At 54.2% G+C, this 17470-nt stretch overlaps 1 protein-coding gene across 4 annotated transcripts in view; it reads right to left on the bottom strand.

The window, feature by feature from the left end:
- Positions 1 to 7109: 7109 nt before the first annotated feature.
- Positions 7110 to 17470, bottom strand: part of SAMD4A (sterile alpha motif domain containing 4A) — a 100461-nt gene continuing 90100 nt past the window's right edge. For 2 of the 4 annotated variants that reach the window (XM_038136855.1, XM_038136853.1), the window contains 5 exons: positions 17174 to 17292; positions 14782 to 14983; positions 14050 to 14176; positions 12454 to 12537; positions 7110 to 10419 (listed from right to left, as the gene is read on the bottom strand). In XM_038136855.1, the coding sequence (XP_037992783.1) occupies positions 10391 to 10419; positions 12454 to 12537; positions 14050 to 14176; positions 14782 to 14983; positions 17174 to 17292 (561 nt within the window). In that variant the 3' untranslated portion in view covers positions 7110 to 10390. Of the gene's footprint in view, positions 10420 to 12188; positions 12538 to 14049; positions 14177 to 14781; positions 14984 to 17173; positions 17293 to 17470 lie in introns of those variants that run through there. The other 2 variants (XM_038136854.1, XM_038136852.1) reach the window with 1 other exon arrangement.

The following is a 17470-nucleotide window of genomic DNA, read 5'->3' on the forward strand; positions in this document are numbered from 1 at the left end:
GGGTGGATGCCCACAGGTTCCCAGGGCCCTCTCTGCCTTGCTGGACATCAATCCAAGATGTCCTGTCCGTGAAGCTCAAGGGCAGATCCTGCTCTGGCCAGCTCCATCTCACCAACATTCCTCCCTCTTGCTCCACTTGCAAACAAAATGAAAGTCATGTCTGGTCAGATTGGGCCTAGAGAGCTTTTTCAAGGAGAGCAAGCTCGTGTGTTTAATGACACTAATTTCACTCTGGGGACCCTCACAGCATTACTGGAAGGATCTTTTAGAGCATCCTCTGTCCTGGGTTCTGTAGGATTTGGTGCTGGAGCAGTGCTTGTCTCTGGTGTGAGCAAGCTGTGCTGCACGTTGCTGAGCCACACCAGCTCCATGGCATTTGTTTTCCTCAAAACAAAGCTTTCAGTTCAGAATGTTACACATATCCAGCTGAAAAGCCTTAAATCTTTCTTGCCTGAGGTTGGCAGTAAACCTCTCCTTTCGGCTCGACTGGAAGGAGATTTTGAGGACCAAAGGGACACACACCAGTACACTTATTTCTCTTTCCTTGCTTCAGTTTGGGAATTGAGTCTCTGTAAAACACTGTCTTGGTCCTGAGGCACCAAAAAAGTTGTGTTTTAACCACTTATCTCTCTTCAGGATAAAGTTCACGTTGCACCACTGCTGTTTTTTTATTTCCATGTGACCTGTAGTCCTTAAAACACAACCTCTCTCCACTCGTGGCCTTGGATTTTGTTCCCATTTTTGCTGTTGTCAGTCTCGGTGTGTTTTTGGGAATGTCAGCATTGTTCAAATACAGGAGCTTTAACTTCACCCCCTGTGTAAATATGTAAAGGATGTACAGCCCCTGTTGTGCTGCTCACCAGTCATTGTCTCTGAAACATTAAAGCAGAATGTCATCCTTTGGAGTGGGAGCATCCTTGGGGGACCTGGAGGGGACAGTTCTGCACAGGGAAGGGCCAGAGCTCCCTCCCCTCCTGTGGAGATGGTTTTCACTCGTGGATGAGGTGCTGGGTTGCTCCTCTGGGATGGGGGGTGCTGTTATCCACAGGTGAGTCCCCAGCTGGTGACTGGGAAGCAAAAATCCTCCAGGATTTGTTGTCACCTTCTTCCTACTGCCGCTGGAGCCAGGGGAATCAAGAGCAGATCCGCTGCAGCAGGGGTGGTGAGGGGCACTGGCTGCTCCTGGCATTGAGCCTGGGGGCTTTCACAGTCTTCTTGTACCCTTTGTACCCTCCTTGAGCTGTCCTGGAGGCCTCACATTGGCCTGAGGAGATTCCTGGTTCCTGGCCGGGTGCTCAAGTTCCCTGAACAAATAAATCCCATCAGCATCTGTGACCAGGCACCTCCGAGGTGAAGCCAGGGTTGGGTTGGGTTGCCCCAGGGTTGCCCCCAGGGTGGGTAGATTGGCTTAAAGCCATTCCTGCAGTCCTCCAGCCTCCCAGGAAGCAGATATTGCTGGGATTCAGGGAAAAAAAAAATATATAAAATGCATGGATCGCAGACTCGTGAGGAGGAGGGCAGCCCAAGTGCAGAGGGAAGGGGGTCACAGGGTCTGTGTCCACTGCGGGGGTCAGGAAGGGGCAAGGGATGATGAACGAAGCCTCCTCCAGCCCTTTCTGTCCTTTTGATCCCAATGGTCTGAACTGTTTGGGAATAAAGCTCCCAGTGAGCCCCAGGAGCATTGGCAAGCCGTGTCCTCGTGGTGAGGCCGAGCTCTGCCTTTCCCACAGCCGTGCATGAAAGCTGCTGCGTGTGGTGGGAAATGGTCTGTTTGGGAAAACAGGCACTCCTGCAAGGAATTATCTATTCCCTGCTTTTTTCTCTTTTTTCTTTTTTTTTTTTTAATTTTTAATTTTTTTTTAAGGTGTGGGATTGCGAAGGAGCCTCAGTGTTTTTTTGCCATCGTGGGAAAATCTGTTTTCATTGGGGTGAAAAAATATTTTGCTTCAAAGTATTTTGCTTCCAATATTTTGCTTTATAGCTAAAAAAAAACCCACCAGCTAAAAAAAACCAAAACCACCAAAACCCCCCAAAAACCTGGAACAGAAAGCTAAAACAGAAGGACCAAACCCTGTTAAATAAGGGGACATCCTCCCAGCCCTGACCTGCCCCATTTCCCAGGACCCCACCTGATTTATCCTGTGCTCCATTCCTTTCCTGATGCTCTCTGGTGCTATGTGCTGCTTATCAATTTTATTTTGTCAAGGGAAAATATCTCAGCAGCTTCTTTGAGGCTTTTTCTCCCACTTTGGATGTTTTGGGTGTCTCCCATCACCTCCTGCCCCTGTGCTGTGGAGCGACCATTCCATAAATCCCTGTGCCATGTCCAGCCAGCTCCCGGGCTCTTTGGTCCTCACCACCTGTGTTCCACCCCTAGGTACAGGTTTTTATCATGGAATCATCAAATTTGGGAGAGCTTTCCCTGGCCACTGAGCCCAGCAGTTACCCCAGCACTGCCAAGCCCAGCAGGATGCTTCAGTTCAGGCAAATTCCTCCAGCTCTGGACTCCAAATTAGGCTCTTTTTAGACAAAAATCCGCCTTCCAGCAACTGAGTGGCTGCAGGCAAGGGCTGGGATCATCCCAGAGGTTTTGTGCAGCCTCCACAACCTTCCACACCTTGGAGAGCTGCTTAAAGATCTCCAGCAGCTCCTCAGATCCTGCTCCTGTTTCTGGAGCATGGCTGGAGTTGGGAACTGTAATGGACTGTGCCCTTTGAGCCTTGGCTGAGCCCTTCTGGCCAGCTCCTGGAAATGACTTCTAGGAAAAGCTTTGCCTTCCAGTTGTTTTGGAAGTTACACTCATGATTTAGGAGTTGAGGGGGCATAAAACATTAAAACTCTTGTTAATAAGTCTTGGCCTGGGAGTGACAGAAAATAAATCACAGTGTTCAAAGAAATATTGCTCAAATACACAAAGAATATAATCACAAGGAATTTAATTGTCGTTTTTAACAAGTTTGTGTTGTGTTTTGGGTGTTGGGGTGTTGCTGGGGTGGTTTTGGGAGGTGAACTGTACCACCTTCCCTCTGTTTGCTCTTCTTCTCCACACCAGGATTGTGACAGTGAAGCAAAGGTGGAAAACCCACTCTAAGAGAGACAACTCCACTGCAGAGGCCTGAAAATTATTTTAAAAGTGCCAAGGTGAAGCACAGTGGTGCTGCTTTGGCCTCAGATGTGTGGGTGCCATGGAGTGAGTAATTCCTGGGATCTCTGGCCAGGTGTCTGTGCTTCAGCTCCCTCCTGCCCTGGCTGCGGGTGCCTCGGATCCCTCTGAGCATCCCCTGGTTCCAGCACAGCTCGTCCTACCGCTGGCATCTCTTCAGCTCCCTTCTCCTGGAACAAGGCATGGAGCTGCTGGAGAGCTGCAGGAATGTCTGGAGGAGGTGACAGTCACTGCTGCAGCCTGAGGTGCATCAATGGGTGGGAAAAAGGCAAAAATTCAGGATACAGCCACTGGAGCAGGCTCCCCGAGGAAGTGGTCACTGCACCAAGCCTGCCAGAGTTGAAGAAGGGTTTGGACAATGTTCTCAGGTGTGTGGACAGTGTTCTCAGGCAGGTGGACAGTGTTCTCAGGTGTGTGGACAATGTTCTCAGGTGTGTGGACAGTGTTCTCAGGCGTGTGGACAATGTTCTCAGGTGTGTGAACAATGTTCTCAGGCGTGTGGACAGTGTTCTCAGGTGTGTGGACAATGTTCTCAGGCGTGTGGACAGTGTTCTCAGGTGTGTGGACAATGTTCTCAGGTGTGTGGACAGTGTTCTCAGGAGTGTGGACAATGTTCTCAGGAGTGTGGACAGTGTTCTCAGGAGTGTGGACAGTGTTCTCAGGTGTGTGGACAATGTTCTCAGGTGTGTGGACAGTGTTCTCAGGCACAGGGAGGGGTTGCTGGGGTGTCTGGGCAGGGCCAGGAGCTGCACTGGAGCACCTTTGTGTCCTTCCAGCTCAGGACATTCTGTGTCTCTGCTGGTTGTTGGTGCTGTGGGGGGTGCCAGCCCTGGGCAAGGGGCACCTGAGCTGGCACAGCCCCAGGTGGCAGCCCCGGGCTCGGGGGGCTCTGCCCCCCAGCTCTGCGCCCACCTTCTGCAGCCCCTGTTCCATCGCGGGGGATCGGCTGGGAGGGAAACTGGCCTCGGTGCTGGGGGGGAGAAAAAGAAGGAGGGGAAAGGCTTTGCAGGGGAGCGGCGGTGGGACAGGAGGCGGGAGCAGGAGCCGCAGGGGTTTGCAGGCGCCGGGCGATGCCCGAGCTCGGGGCAGTGCCGGGGGCTCGGCTGCTCCCGCTCCGCCGAGGGGACACAGCGCAGTCTGTGGCTCCCTCTGCCGAGCCCGGCCCCGAGCTCTGCTCGCAGGAGGAGGAGCAGGAGCTTCCTTGGGGATGGAGAAGCGTTTTTGGGAAGCCCACGGGTCACCGGAATGCCGGAGTGGGGGTGTGGGGTGGGAGAGGGGCGCGCAGCCCCTCCACTGCATCCCCCTGCCGGGTGATGCTGCCAACACCCCCCTGTGCTGCCTCTGGACAGGGGTGGGGATGGAGCTGGTTTGCCCAAAAGCAGAGGCTATGTGCCAGGATGAGGTATTTTAAAACATTATTATTATTTAAAATTAGCTCCAAAATCGATTTTGTTTAGAAAAGGGAGGATTTTGGCTGAGCTGAACCAGATCTCCTCTGACCAGGCTCTGTCAGCGGGGTGAAAAGGGAAAATAATAGAAACACAGAATGGTTTTGGTTGAAAAAAAAAAGATCGTCTTCTGTCCAGTCCCCTGCTGTGGGCAGGGACACCGTCCACTATCCCACGTTGTTCCAAGCCCTGTTTACCCTGGCTTTGAACACTTCCAGCGATGGGGCAGCCTCAGATTCTGGGGACAACCTGTGTCATGGCCCCGGCACCTTCTGAGTAACAAATTCCTTCCTACCACCTCATTTAAATCTCTCCTCTTTTAGTTTAAAGCTTCCCCTGCCGTTCTGCTCCTCCAGGCACCTGCTCTGCCAGTGCCGGGCTCTGGGAGAAGCCATGGGGAGCTCTGTGGGTGCCCATGCTGATCCCATGCCAGGACCACCCATCCCTGCCCCACCTGAGCCGTGCCACGGCCCCAGGGTGCCCATTCCAGGTGTGAATTCCTGATCCCTTTGCTGACCCCAGCTAAAGCAGCTCCCTGCTGGTGGCTGAGGCCACGCTGGGTGAAGCGGCCACGCTGCTGGCCTGGCTGCCAGGAGCAGCTGGGTGTTTGTATATCCTGGGAGCATCCTGGCTGGCAGCCAGGCCAGCAGCATCACCCTGCCTCTGCCTGCAGCCAGCAGATGTAGGGAATTCATTCTTCCTCGATCCCGAGGAGCTCTGCTGGAAAAGCCCTCTCCATCTTGCATAAAAACTTCCCTGGAGTGGGAAATCCTTGCCTGCAGCTGCTGGTAGGTTGTTCCCTGGGATATTCCAGTCAGGGTTAAACATGAGGAATTCGTGCCCACACCAGGAACCAGCTCAGGGAGAAGGGACAGGAGCATCCCCTTGGAAGGGGTGCTTGCCTGGCTCCAGGGCTGGGGCTGCTTCTCCACCGCCTTTTGGAATGGGCAGACACGGAATAAAAGATCCTGGTAACAAATGTGGGGTTATCCAGCTCCTGCTGGGATCACAACAGCCCAGCAGCCACCAGCTCCCGGCTTTGCTGCCGGCTGGGCAGGGGCTGCAGCCTCTGCCAGGCAGGAGAAGGGGACCTGATTTCCCCAGGCTGGAAGGGGCTCAGGTCTGGTGGAATCCGGGTGCACCAGCAGCTAAAGCCTTGAGTGTCTGGAATGGATTCACCCAACAGCTTCTGGCAGCATGGAAATGGTTTTTTTTCCCCTTGTGCCTTTCCTTTTTTAAGGCCCTTTCCTTTTGCCAGGCAGCAGACCCACAGACTCTCCCTAACCCGGGGCTGCCGTGGACTTTCCTGGGAACCTTTTTGGCCCTTCCAACTCCACTTTTCCAACCCAGGTGTTTCTGCCTTTTCCTTTTTCTTTCCATTTTCTGTTAGCGCACTGCGAGACCCAGACAGCAGCACAGGGACCTGGAAAGGCAAAGTGTTCATGGAAGGAAATGGCTTTTTTTTTGGGATTTGGGTTTGTCTGAGCTGTGTTGGGAGGTCAATTCCTGACAAGTGCAGGGAGCCATGGCCAGTGGGCTGTGGATGTGGATGGACAGGGAAACTCAGGTGGGACTGAGCACCATGGCAAGTGTTTCCCCTCTGGGGTAGCCTGGCCCAAGATGCTCGAGAGCATCCCAAATAGAAGGAGCCTGAGGATGTGGTTTTGGGGTCTTGGCACCATCAACATTTGGAGAGCTCACCAGGAAGCCTCATCCTGAGATGCAGCAGATGAAGTGTTCAACCAACCTGAATAAACCCTGAGTTTGCAAGTTCTGCTCCTTGTGGGGGACCTGAGCCACCCAGGCTGTGGAGGGACAGCGAGCAGGGTCAGGACACCCAGGAGGTCTCTGGAGGACATCCCTGGACCTGGATGCAGGAACAGCCAGGCTGATGAGGCAGAGAAGAGCCTGCAGAGCTGGGCTCGATCAGCCTGGAGATGTGGAGGCTCAGTTTGAGAAAATATGGAAAAACCAGGGGTAGAAGGTCCTACCCTTGGCACTTCCCACAGCAGAGTATCCATGGGAAGTGGCAGTGCCAGCTCTGAGCGTCCTTCCCTGCTCGATCCAGCCCCAGGAGGGGCTGAAATGTGCAGGTTTTAAGCCCAGAAGGAACCCAGCCTTAAATTCCCACCCCAAAAGTCTCCACACACACGCTGAGCCTCTGGGCCAAGCCCCCCTGTGCCTCTGCAGCCTCGGAGCTGCTCCAGCCCCAATTCTTGCTGATTTCCAAGGAAAATGCTGCATCTGAACAGCTCCCGGGGCAGGGGCATGGACGTCCCCAAAGGGACAGCGAGGCAGCTGCGTGGGGAACGCCAGGGATTTGGAAGCTCTGCCACAGGCTTTAAATAAAGATCCCCAACCCCCTGTGGAACTGTGGAGGGCTCCTCCCCTCTTGCCCACGGGACGAACATCTATTGAATTCCAAGGTTTTTTTTTGTGTCGAGGAGTCCGAAGCCGCCTGCCAAAGCGGGGATAAATAAGGAGGCGCCACACCCCGGTGTTACAAAACCTTGTATTAATCATCTCCCTTCACTTTCAATATAGAGCAGATATGAAATATAGCCATGGTTCCTAGTTACACGGGAGGAAATGAGTAATAAATACATCGGAGCAAGTGGAAATCACGAGGGTGTTTCACTGGGAACAACATTGGAAAACTGTACACTTGCAAAGACTGGCATCTCCAAACATTAGTATTTCTTTATATCGGGAAGCTTTTACATGTAACAAACATGCTACTGCCGTATATGACCAGAAAAAAAAAAAAAAGAAATTAAAATTTAAAAAATAGGCATTGCTCGGCAACATTAACTAGGCAAAAATAGTTCTTTTGTGCACTAACTTTGTACAGAAAAACCAGGACAAAAGGCATGCATGGACAAGGAGAGGCTGCCCGGGAACGGCATGCAACAGAAGAGAGGTCAAAGCTCTTTAAAGTCAGCTTACAATAGGCATAAATACATCAGGGTTATATATATTAATAAGGGAGGAAGTATTCTGTTTAACATTATTAACATTCCTGTTTTTTTTAATGTATTTTTCTTTTTTTTTTTCTTCCTATTCCTCCCAGAGGAATACACATTCACCTTTAAGTAAAGATAAAGGAATACAAAAAATAAAACTCACTTTGCAAACTCTGATGACTCGTATAAAATCAACTTTAGTGTTATCGTCGCTGTGTGCAAATTATAGACGTCTGCGGGACCCACTTTCCACCAGGCACATTCCAAAAGCCAAACCCGACATGGAGAAAGAAAGGTGACAACAGAAATTGTTTCCCTAAGCGCTGACCCAACTCGGGCTCTCATCCCAGTCTGGGATTTTCCTGCTGGATGCTCCCCGGGCTCAACCACCCTAAACCCCTTCGAGGGTTGAGCTCAACTCCAGCCCGGCCGAGCTCGGGGTGTCCCTGGGGATGGGGACGGCACCCAAGGGACAGGGTTGTGTCCCCGTGGGTGTCGCATCCGCCGGGCCCAAGGCCACTCTGCGCGCCAGGCTGGCCGGGTCCCCGGGGCCGGCTCGGGGGAACAGCACCAGGAAAAGGTCCCGGGGCCCGGGGTTGGAGCTGGGCGAGCAGCAGGAGGGGGGGACTCGCCCGCCCGACCCCCGGGACCCCACGGCGGCGACAGGACAGGGAGGGGACAGTCGCAGTGGGGCGAGCGGGGGATACAAAAAGAAAGGCACTGCTGCTTTATTACTGAATATTTGACTTCACAGCCTCGCTCATGCAACTGCTGGAGGATTTTTTCTTTTCTTTTTTTTTTTTTTTCTTTCTATAAATAGCTTTTATTTCTTTTAGGATTCAAGCTTTCCCTCCCCCCCCACCCCCCTTTTAAGCTTCTTTCCCTGGAGCTCTGCCACCCGCACTTAGCACCAGCAGGCAGAGCCAGGCAGCACTTCCCCAACACAACTGAAGCCACTTTTTTGTTGTTTTTACTCAAAAAAACAAAACAAGAAACAGCAAACACAACTAAGTCGTTATTAATCTCTAGACTGTCAATGGAAAATAAGCTTTTTTTCTTTTTTTTTAACATCAAAAGGATAAAACAATTGAATTATTTGGCGTTTGTTAATAACAGACATTATCATGGTTCCCAGCCACAGCAAGTTAATAGGTAAAATATCCAAAATAATCTCTCTGAACAATCAGAAAACCTCCGTGTCCATAGTCAGCGAAGGAATAAATAGAATTTCAGCTCTGTAAATACTCTGGAGTCTCCCTGAGGGAGGCTCCTGCCACGGCGGCTCCGCTCACACCTCACAAGCTGGGGGTGCTCGGGGGTGACCCAGGTCCCCAGTGCCGACCCCGCTTCGCCTTCACCTCCTCACACCTCTTCCCAACCTCCCTGGCCTTCAGGTTTTCCCTTCTCCACCCTCCCCACCAGCCCCTCTCAACCTCCTGTCTGCCGGGAAGCAGGACACCAAGGAACAGCAAACATAAAACATTGCATTTGGCACTTGGGTTTTTGTATATGTGTGTGTATATATATATATATATATATATATATATATATATATATATATTTCTTTTTTTTTAGAAAAACAACTTAAGAACGCTGCATGACAAAAGGATTCACACGTCTCCCAGCCCTGCCCATGCTCTGGCTCCCCCTGAGCCCTGCTCCCTCTGATCCTGGCACACAATGCTGCCCATGCCCTCACAGCCCATTCTGGAAACACTGCTGCAGCCCGTCAGCTCAATTAATGGATTTTATATTTGTTATTACTCCACTGAGGACTCGGAGCAGCACTGGGACCAGGGGGAGCATCACTGCAGGGCAGAGCAGTGCTGGGTCAGATTTACCAATTCCACACCGAATTTAGCTCCTGTGGGCGAGGGGCAGCCCAGCCCCTGCCAGCCCCATGGCTCATACCCAGAAAACAAGGCTGTGAAGCTGCATTTTGGTGCCCTTTGTGACTTGAGTTTTATATGGGGGCTCCTTCATCCCTCACTGGCAATGCTGGAAAAGCCCCTTACAGCTGGATTTGGGCAGGCTGGGCCAGATGTGTGGAGCCAGGATGCAGGAAACTCTCCCAGTGTCCCCCAGTTCACAGACTCCCCCCGGGACCCTCCTCTGGGTGAGATGCCCCCGCTCCATCCCGCATCCCAATCCAAGTGGGGCGCAGGGACAGGCACCCCCCTGACCTTCCACTGCCCTGAGCACAACGCTGCCTCCACACTGCAGATCTCTTGGCTAAACTGAAAGGAAATTTCGGGGTTATTTTATTATTTCTGTTTCAATCTGGGCTCGCCGGGTCAGCCCGCACCCGAAAGCAGCGAAACTCGAGAGATGGGACTGCCAGCCCTGAAGGCCCTGGCAGGGCAGGAGAATCCACCCCAAAGGGTTTTTGGTCACACAACCCTGCATGGTGTTCCGTGCTCCTTGGCATCCTCCTCCAGGAGCAGGGTTTGCCCACGGTGAACCCTTCCTTGTCAGCACTCTCCTCCTCCTCCTCCATGTCCGCCCCAACCTCCCCATGCTGCTTCATCACCGTCGCTGAGATTTTTTTTTGTTTGTTTTTGCCATCTTTTTCCCCCCCCTTAGCATGGATGTAATAAATGACAACACAAAGTCCAAGTCTAATGATATGTTCACAAGGACAATCTACACATTCACAAAATTAAAACAGGAGAGAGAGAGAGAGAGAGAGAGAGAGAGGAGAGGAGAGGAGAGAGGAGAAAGGATGCAAGCTATCGCTGAGGCTCCCTCAAGCCCCGACCTCGCCGCTGGACCCGCAGCAGTTGTTGTCCCGGCCAGCGTCCCCGTGGCGACGCCTTCTAGATCGTGGAGGTTCTGTCGACACCATCTGCAAGTGGGAAGGGAGAATTAGGAGCAGGCCCAGTGAGTACTGGTACCCCCCAAGCTGGGGATTTAGGGGATGGACCCCCCAGAGCACCCCCAAGCAACAGCCCCTACAGCGAGGTGGTGTTGGGGCTACCCCCACCACATCCCATCTCCCCAAGGGGTGCTGAAGGGTTTTGGGGTGTCAGTACTCTGCTGGTCCCTCTGTGCCACCAAGTGTCCCCATCCCACAGCAGCTTCCCCAGGTCACTGTCCCAACATCAATCCAGGCCTTCTTCCACAACCCCACAACCGTTTTCCCAGGAGCACAGGGGGTTTCTGGGCAGCCTGGACTTGTCACAAAGCAGGTGACAGTCTGGGACTCTCCTACAGCATGACAAGTTCATGTGTCCCTGACCAGGAGTCAGGGTACAGGGACAGAGCTGGTCCCAGGGGCTGCCTTGCCCACAGTTCACCCAACCCTGCAACAGCTGCACCGCAGAGGATGCAAAATTTTCCTCCATCTGAGGGTCGTGGAAGGACAAAAAGCCCCCAGGCATCCTTTCTGTCTCCCCAGAGCCCCCGTTCCCAGCACCCTGTGACAGCAGGGATGCATCCAGCGACAGCCCGATCCCAGGAGCGAGGGGTCCATGACCCACCCCAAAACCTCACAAGTGACCCCAGTACCAGCAGCCCCCTGTCCCCTCCCCCCGGGGGCAGAAAGCAGCACCCGACAGCATTTCCAACCCTCCAGCCCTGATCCCACCCCCCGGCCCCCATCCCAAACCCCATCCCCAGGATGGAGAGTGGCAGGAGGCAGCTCCCAGAGTGGCCGTGGAACAGAGAATTCCCTGTTACCACTTGGGGCACCACAGCCACCTCCCTCCTTGACACTAAAAACAAACAGGTTTGTTACGCCTTTTTTTTTTTTTTTTTCTCCCCCGAAAGGTTTATTTTTTTAAGAGCTATTTATAGCACGACCGGTTTGGAGAGGCTCGGGGAATGCGACCTGGAAAAAATAACTCGGAGGAACAGTACCCTGCAGAGGAACAAGACAGCTAAGCCTCGGCCGGGCACACGCCGGAGAAACGCTTCGGGTGACAGAAGTGTCCTTGTTTTCCCAGCCAGGGATGCTGCCAGGGCCCTGCTGCTTCCCACAGTCCTTGTTCTCCCGTTCCTCTCCCCGGGAAGGGCTGTTGCATCTGCAGGGAGCCTGGTGGCACTCGTCCTCTCCGAGGGCTCCTGTCCTCAGCCATCGGTCACAGTCCAGGATTTCCGCAGCGAGAGCCGAGCTGGTCGCGGGGGACTCCGGGCGATGCCGGCGGCCGCGCTCATCCCACGCTGGGGCCATCCGTCCCTTGTGCTTGGGGCTCCAGAGCGTCGGCAAGGGACACCGGGAGCTTCTGGTGCCAGTGCTCTGTGCTGCACCAGGCTCTCCACTGCTCTGCTGCTGCTGCTGCCTTTTCATCTTCCCTGCTTGTTTTTGCCCCGGTCCTCCTCCCTCCCCGTGCCCGTTATCCGCTGGCACCCCCGGCTGTGTGAGGACTGCCAGCACCAGGGCACGGCGCCCGGCACAGCCCCTGGCACGGCCCCTGGCACGGCCCCTGGCACGGGTTTAGCCCCCAGCTGTGGGGCACCCCCGGCCAAAGGAGGGATCCGGTGGCGGAAGGGCACAACACTCCAGAGCCTGTGACCCATCCGAGCGCGCCGGCGGCAGGGGCTTTATCGAGAGCTAACGAGAGTAGCGAGCTAACACTAATTATCATTAGCAAGCTGAAGAGTGGCTAATTAGCACAGACTCCACTAGTGCCGGTGCGATCCCTGCGTTCGGCTTTGCCCCCTGCCCCGGCCACCTCGCCGAGAGAAGCCAACGCTCCCATCCGAGCAGCCCCGGGAGCAGCCCCGGGAGCATCCCTGCATCCGGCCCCGCCGCCGTCCCGCTCTCACAGCCACAGCCTGTCCCAGCTTTTGGGGGGCAGGGGGCAGGGGCAGGTGCTGGGGGGCTCAGCAGAGGTGGCGTGGACGTGCTGGAAGAGCCCCAGGAGGAGGGAATGCTCACCGCTGAGTGCGTGCTCCGTCATGCTCAGGCACAGGGACTCCAGCCTGTTGTTGATGTCAGGTTCAGTCACCGGCACCTGGAACTCTGCAGGGAGAAAGGGAATAGGAGATCCTGGTCAGGGACCTGGCAGGGACCCTGCCTGTCTGCTCTGTGTGGGAAAACCATCTAAAAAATACCCCAGGAGGGTCTGTCAGGCCTCCCAGAAAAATCATCTTCAGCAAGAGACACTGACAAAAGCAATCATCATCCCCTGTTATCCATAAAGGATGAATCTGAGGGACTTCAGGTGCTGGTAAGAGATGTAAGGGGCAGCTGGAGCAAGAGCAGAACCCCACCCAGGGAGGGGGCAGCCCTGGTCATCTCCTGGGGATGGATGCTGTCCGTGCAGGCAGGGTTAGTGACTGGACATGGGATGGCAGCACAGACCAGCACAGCCACTGTCTGGCTTCTCTGGGACCAGCTTGGCTCCCACTCAGCCGCCCATGTCATCGCTGCCACATCCGTGGGGGGGTGAGCACAAAAAAGGGGACACACACACGAAGTCTGGAGCATTGCAACACCCCTGTCCTAATCTAAACAGCAGCAAACTTTCCCCACCCTGCAGCAAAACCTGCAAACACAGCTTGTGCTACTGTGCTGGACGGCATCTCCCGCTTTCCACTGGCTCACAGGAACACGGGACGAGATCCAGGAAGGTTGAGGTCCCCCCACAGCCTGGCAAACAGTGCTTTGTGAGCCCAGCATCACATCATTGCTTGTTTTCCTTGAGACTTAATCCACGTCTTTGGCTCCCCAATCCTCCTACGCCCTCATCCACCGCAGGCTGACACGAAGAGAAACCCATTTATTCTCCTCCAGCGCCTGAGAAATGTGCCCTTGTCCCGGTGTTTAATCAATACCCAGGAACAGCTGCTGCTCCTGCTGTAGGGAACATTTGCTGCCCAAATGCTGCAGTTTAACACCGCCGGTGTGTGAGGCCAGGGAGCTGCCAGCCCAAAGCAGCAGGAGTGCAGGGATGAGGGAGAGCTCGCTGGGGGATGGATTCCCCGTCCCGCGGTGTAAATGGTTAGAGGGTGCTGGGAGGAAAAGGCACGCTCAAAGCTAAGGAAGGGATACACAAAGAGGCTTCCTCAGGGCCAGGATGCTCCAGGTCCAGGGTCCAAGGTCAGAGGGATCCTCCCTGAATCAGAGGATGCTCCTATACACAGGAGCACTTTGGCAGGGCTGGGGAAGGAAGCACTGACACGGCGCCATTTCCCTTCACACGCACTGTGGAAAGAATTTCCCGAGTGCATGAAGGCAGTCCTTCCGCACCGGAGCTGTGGCCATCCATGAGGAAAAAGTGATGGATGAGCCTGCACCTTCCCTCCTGACAGCAGCCCCTCAGAAACGAGCTGGGCAAGGCACCAGCACTGCAACACACAGAGTCAGAAATCCCTCCAGGGATGCGTATGGTTATCCCAGGAATTCAGAGATACCCCAGTGGGAGCACGCTGTGGGCCATGTGCCTGTGGGGAGGCTCACCAGCACAGCTCCTCCCACCTCCCCTCACCTCACCTGGCTGTGGGTTAGTGGAAAAGCACCTCTGCTGCCTACCTGGCTGCTGAAACATCAGCATGGTCTGCGGGGACGTGTGGACCGGCAGCGAGCGCGTCCTCTGCACCGAGCTGTGGCTCCGGCTGGGCATGCTGTTACTGCCCCCAGGGTTGGCAAACCACAGGTTCTGTGGGGAGCAAACACGAGGGGTGGGATGCAAAGCAAAGCCCTCTGTGCCATGGGTTTATAGCCACTTTGGGCTTGTGGGATCACAGGATGGTTTGGGCTGGAAGGGATCTTACAGATAATCTCATTACAGTCCCCTGCCTCGGGCAGGGACACCTTCCACCATCCCAGGCTGCTCCAAGCCTTGTCCAATCTGGCCTTGGACACTTCCAGGGATCCAGAGGCAGCCCCAGCTTCTCTGGGCACCCTGTGCCAGGGCCTCCCCACCCTCACAGGGAACAATTCCTTCTCGGTATCTCATCAAAATCTCCCCTCTGCCAATTTAAAACCCTTCCCTTCCTCCTACCACCATCTGCTCTTGCCAAAATCCCCTCTCCCTATTTTATAAGCCACTTTAAGGACTCAGCTTTTTCCCTTGTGCTGCTTGGTTTGTCCCCCTCCCGCTGCTCCCGCTCCCACATCCCACTGCACAGAGGGGAGCCCAACCCAAATGCCTGCAAACTGCTGGAAAAGTGGGAAAAAACTGGGGATCTGGACGAGTCAGAGAAGGAAAAACAAACAAGGAAAGGGATGGAAGAGCAAGAAACGCCAGGAACGCCAACCAACCTGTCTGCCCTGCTTGAGGATGGCAGGGCTGGCAGCAGGGCTGCGCTGGGGGGTGCCCAGCAGCCCCGTGGGGCCCAGCAGCCCGAGGCGGGCCGTGGGGAGGTTGCGGGAGGGGATCTGGAACTGCCGGGGGTTCCTCCGTGCCAGCCCCGCCCCTGCGGATCCGGCTGTGGGGAGGGAGTTGGACTGGCCAAAGCCTCGGCTGCGGAGAGAGAGAGCTGGGGGTGAGACATTGAATCCTGGGATGGCATCCTGACCCTCCCACCCCACCAGGGATAAGATACTGAGCCCTGGGAGAGGGTCCTGACCCTCCCACCCCACTAGGGTGACACACTGAGCCCCCCTGGGATGGGGTCCTGACCCTCCCATCACACCAGAGATGAGACATCGACCCCTGGCAGAGGGTCCTGACCCTCCCATCCCACCAGAGATAAGACACTGACCCTTGGGAGAGGGTCCTGAGCCTCCCATTCCACCAGAGATGAGACACTGAGCCCCCCTGGGATGGGATCCTGACCCTCCCACCCCACCAAGGGTGAGACACTGACTCCTGGGAGGAGTCCTGACTCTCCCACCCCACTGAGAGTGAGACACTGAGCCCTGGGAGGGGTCCTGACCTTCCCATTCCACCCAGGGTGAGACACTGAGCCCCCCTGGGATGGGGTCCCGACCCTCCCACCCCACCGAGGTGGTCCCTCCACCCTGCACAGGCAGCGGGAAGGAGGTGGTCTGGGTGTGCAGCATCCTCTCTTCTTCCCCTCTGCTACTCGCCTTCCCGCCCTTCTGCAGTTCTCAGATCAACCCTGGTTTTCTTTAAAGCTTATTTTACTCCTGCAAAATGGGTCTGTTCTTAAATACTGTCTAAAAGAATCCAGGTAATGCCCCAGGAACTTGATTTCTTTGAGAATTCTCATGAGTGGATTCTCCAGTGTCTAATTTAAGTTCAGCTTTTGCTGTTGCGTTTTCTTTCTCCCCTTCTAGGAGGCTTGTTTTACAAATATGGTCACCTCTGAGACTTCTCAAGTTCTGTAAAACTGGGTGAGAATGACCTAATAAATCCAAGTTTTATTAAGAAGAGCTGAGCTAAAGGAGCTCTCCTGAAATCTCATCCTGGAAGTTCCTATACTCCCAGTTATCTCCAAAACACTGTCTTTTTTTGGGAATAAAAAGTTGCAACAAATCAGGCTTTGCAAAATGAAACAAAGGGGTGGTGTTGTTAAAAGTGAGTTAAAAATAATTTTTTTTGGCACAACCCTTATGCTTTCTAGGATCACCTGAAATCCAGCACCACCCTGGAAGTGAACAAACATGGTGTTCCCAACACAGCCCTGCCGGGCTCTCTGACTGCACCTCTGGCTCTGCAAAGCTTCCAGCTTTTTTTTCCTGCCACTTGACAGCTTTTGGAGGAAACTCCAGTGCTGATGCCATCACCAAAGGGCAGCAGGGAAAGAGCCCAGCACTGGGGACACCCTGCATATGGGGTCTTGTGCCCCGGATTGGGGTGACCCCGAAAGATGGAAAAGTCTCTCCTCCAACCCGTGCCTTCGAAGAAAGACTCAGTAGTCTTCTGCTGTCTGGTCTCAAGGTTGTTTATTGTTGGTTATCTAAAAGATTCTTTTCCCTGAGCTGCTGTGGCCCGTTCAGCAGGTCAGACAAAGGCACACTGCCCTCCCAGGGGCTGCTGCCATCTTTTATATCATATATTACATACTACATGTTTATACTTTTTCTCCAATGCCTACTATCTATATTGAATGGTGACTTTCTACTCTAAACCAATCTGTGAGTGCCAACATCACCAAAGACATGGAGGCTGGGAAGGAGAAAGAAGGAGGACAGGGCACACCCAAATCCCTCCATCTTAGAACCCCTGACCCCCATGGACAAAACTTGGACCCCTGTGTACAAGGCTTAAACCCCCCTGTACAGCACTCAGAAATCCTTCCTTTCACTCCGTGACTACTTCTACTACAATACCTAAACTTGTGTGTGTGGCTTGTAATTCTTCATACACAGTTGGTGATTTGCTCCACAAGCTAAGATCAAAACCCCACGTGTGTCTTTGGCTGCATGCCAGGGTCTCAGAGCCCCCTGCCAGCAGCTCTGGCCATCCAGGACACCCAGAGGGATGTCTTGGGTTCCCACAGCTGCACAGCTGGGAAGTGCTGGGTTTGGAGCCATGGAGACAGGGTGGGATGGGAGGGAAAGGCAGGGACCACACGCACAAGGACACTGCCTGCTGTGCACCTGGGACTGCACTGCTGAGGCTTTTCCAATCCTCCCTCTTCCCTAAACACAGCTCTGAACCCAGCAGCACCCATCCCTCCCTCTGGGGGGATGTTCCCACCTGGAGAGCTCTCACTCCCTGCCCCGCTCCCGCAGTCCCGCGTACCTCCTCTGCTGCCGATAGCCCGACAGCTCCAGGAGGGATTTCCGAGGGAAAGACCGGAAGAGTTTCTGCACCTGCTGTTTCCATGACAGCAGCCGCTTCTTCTGGATCTCTGTAAACGCCTGCCCCCCAAAAAAAAACAACCCAGAGAGAAAAATAGGAAATGGGTTAATATTCTTCTGGACAAAGCCAGCAGGGACGTGCATGTGGGAGTGCGGGTAAAGAAAAGCAGCTGGAGCAGGTCATGGGGTGAGTTGAGCCCCATCAGAAAGTCCAGGGGGAAACACTGGTTCTTCCTCA

The sequence above is a fragment of the Motacilla alba genome, chromosome 5 (assembly GCF_015832195.1).
Source record: "Motacilla alba alba isolate MOTALB_02 chromosome 5, Motacilla_alba_V1.0_pri, whole genome shotgun sequence".
In the NCBI taxonomy this organism is placed as follows: Eukaryota; Metazoa; Chordata; class Aves; order Passeriformes; family Motacillidae; genus Motacilla; species Motacilla alba.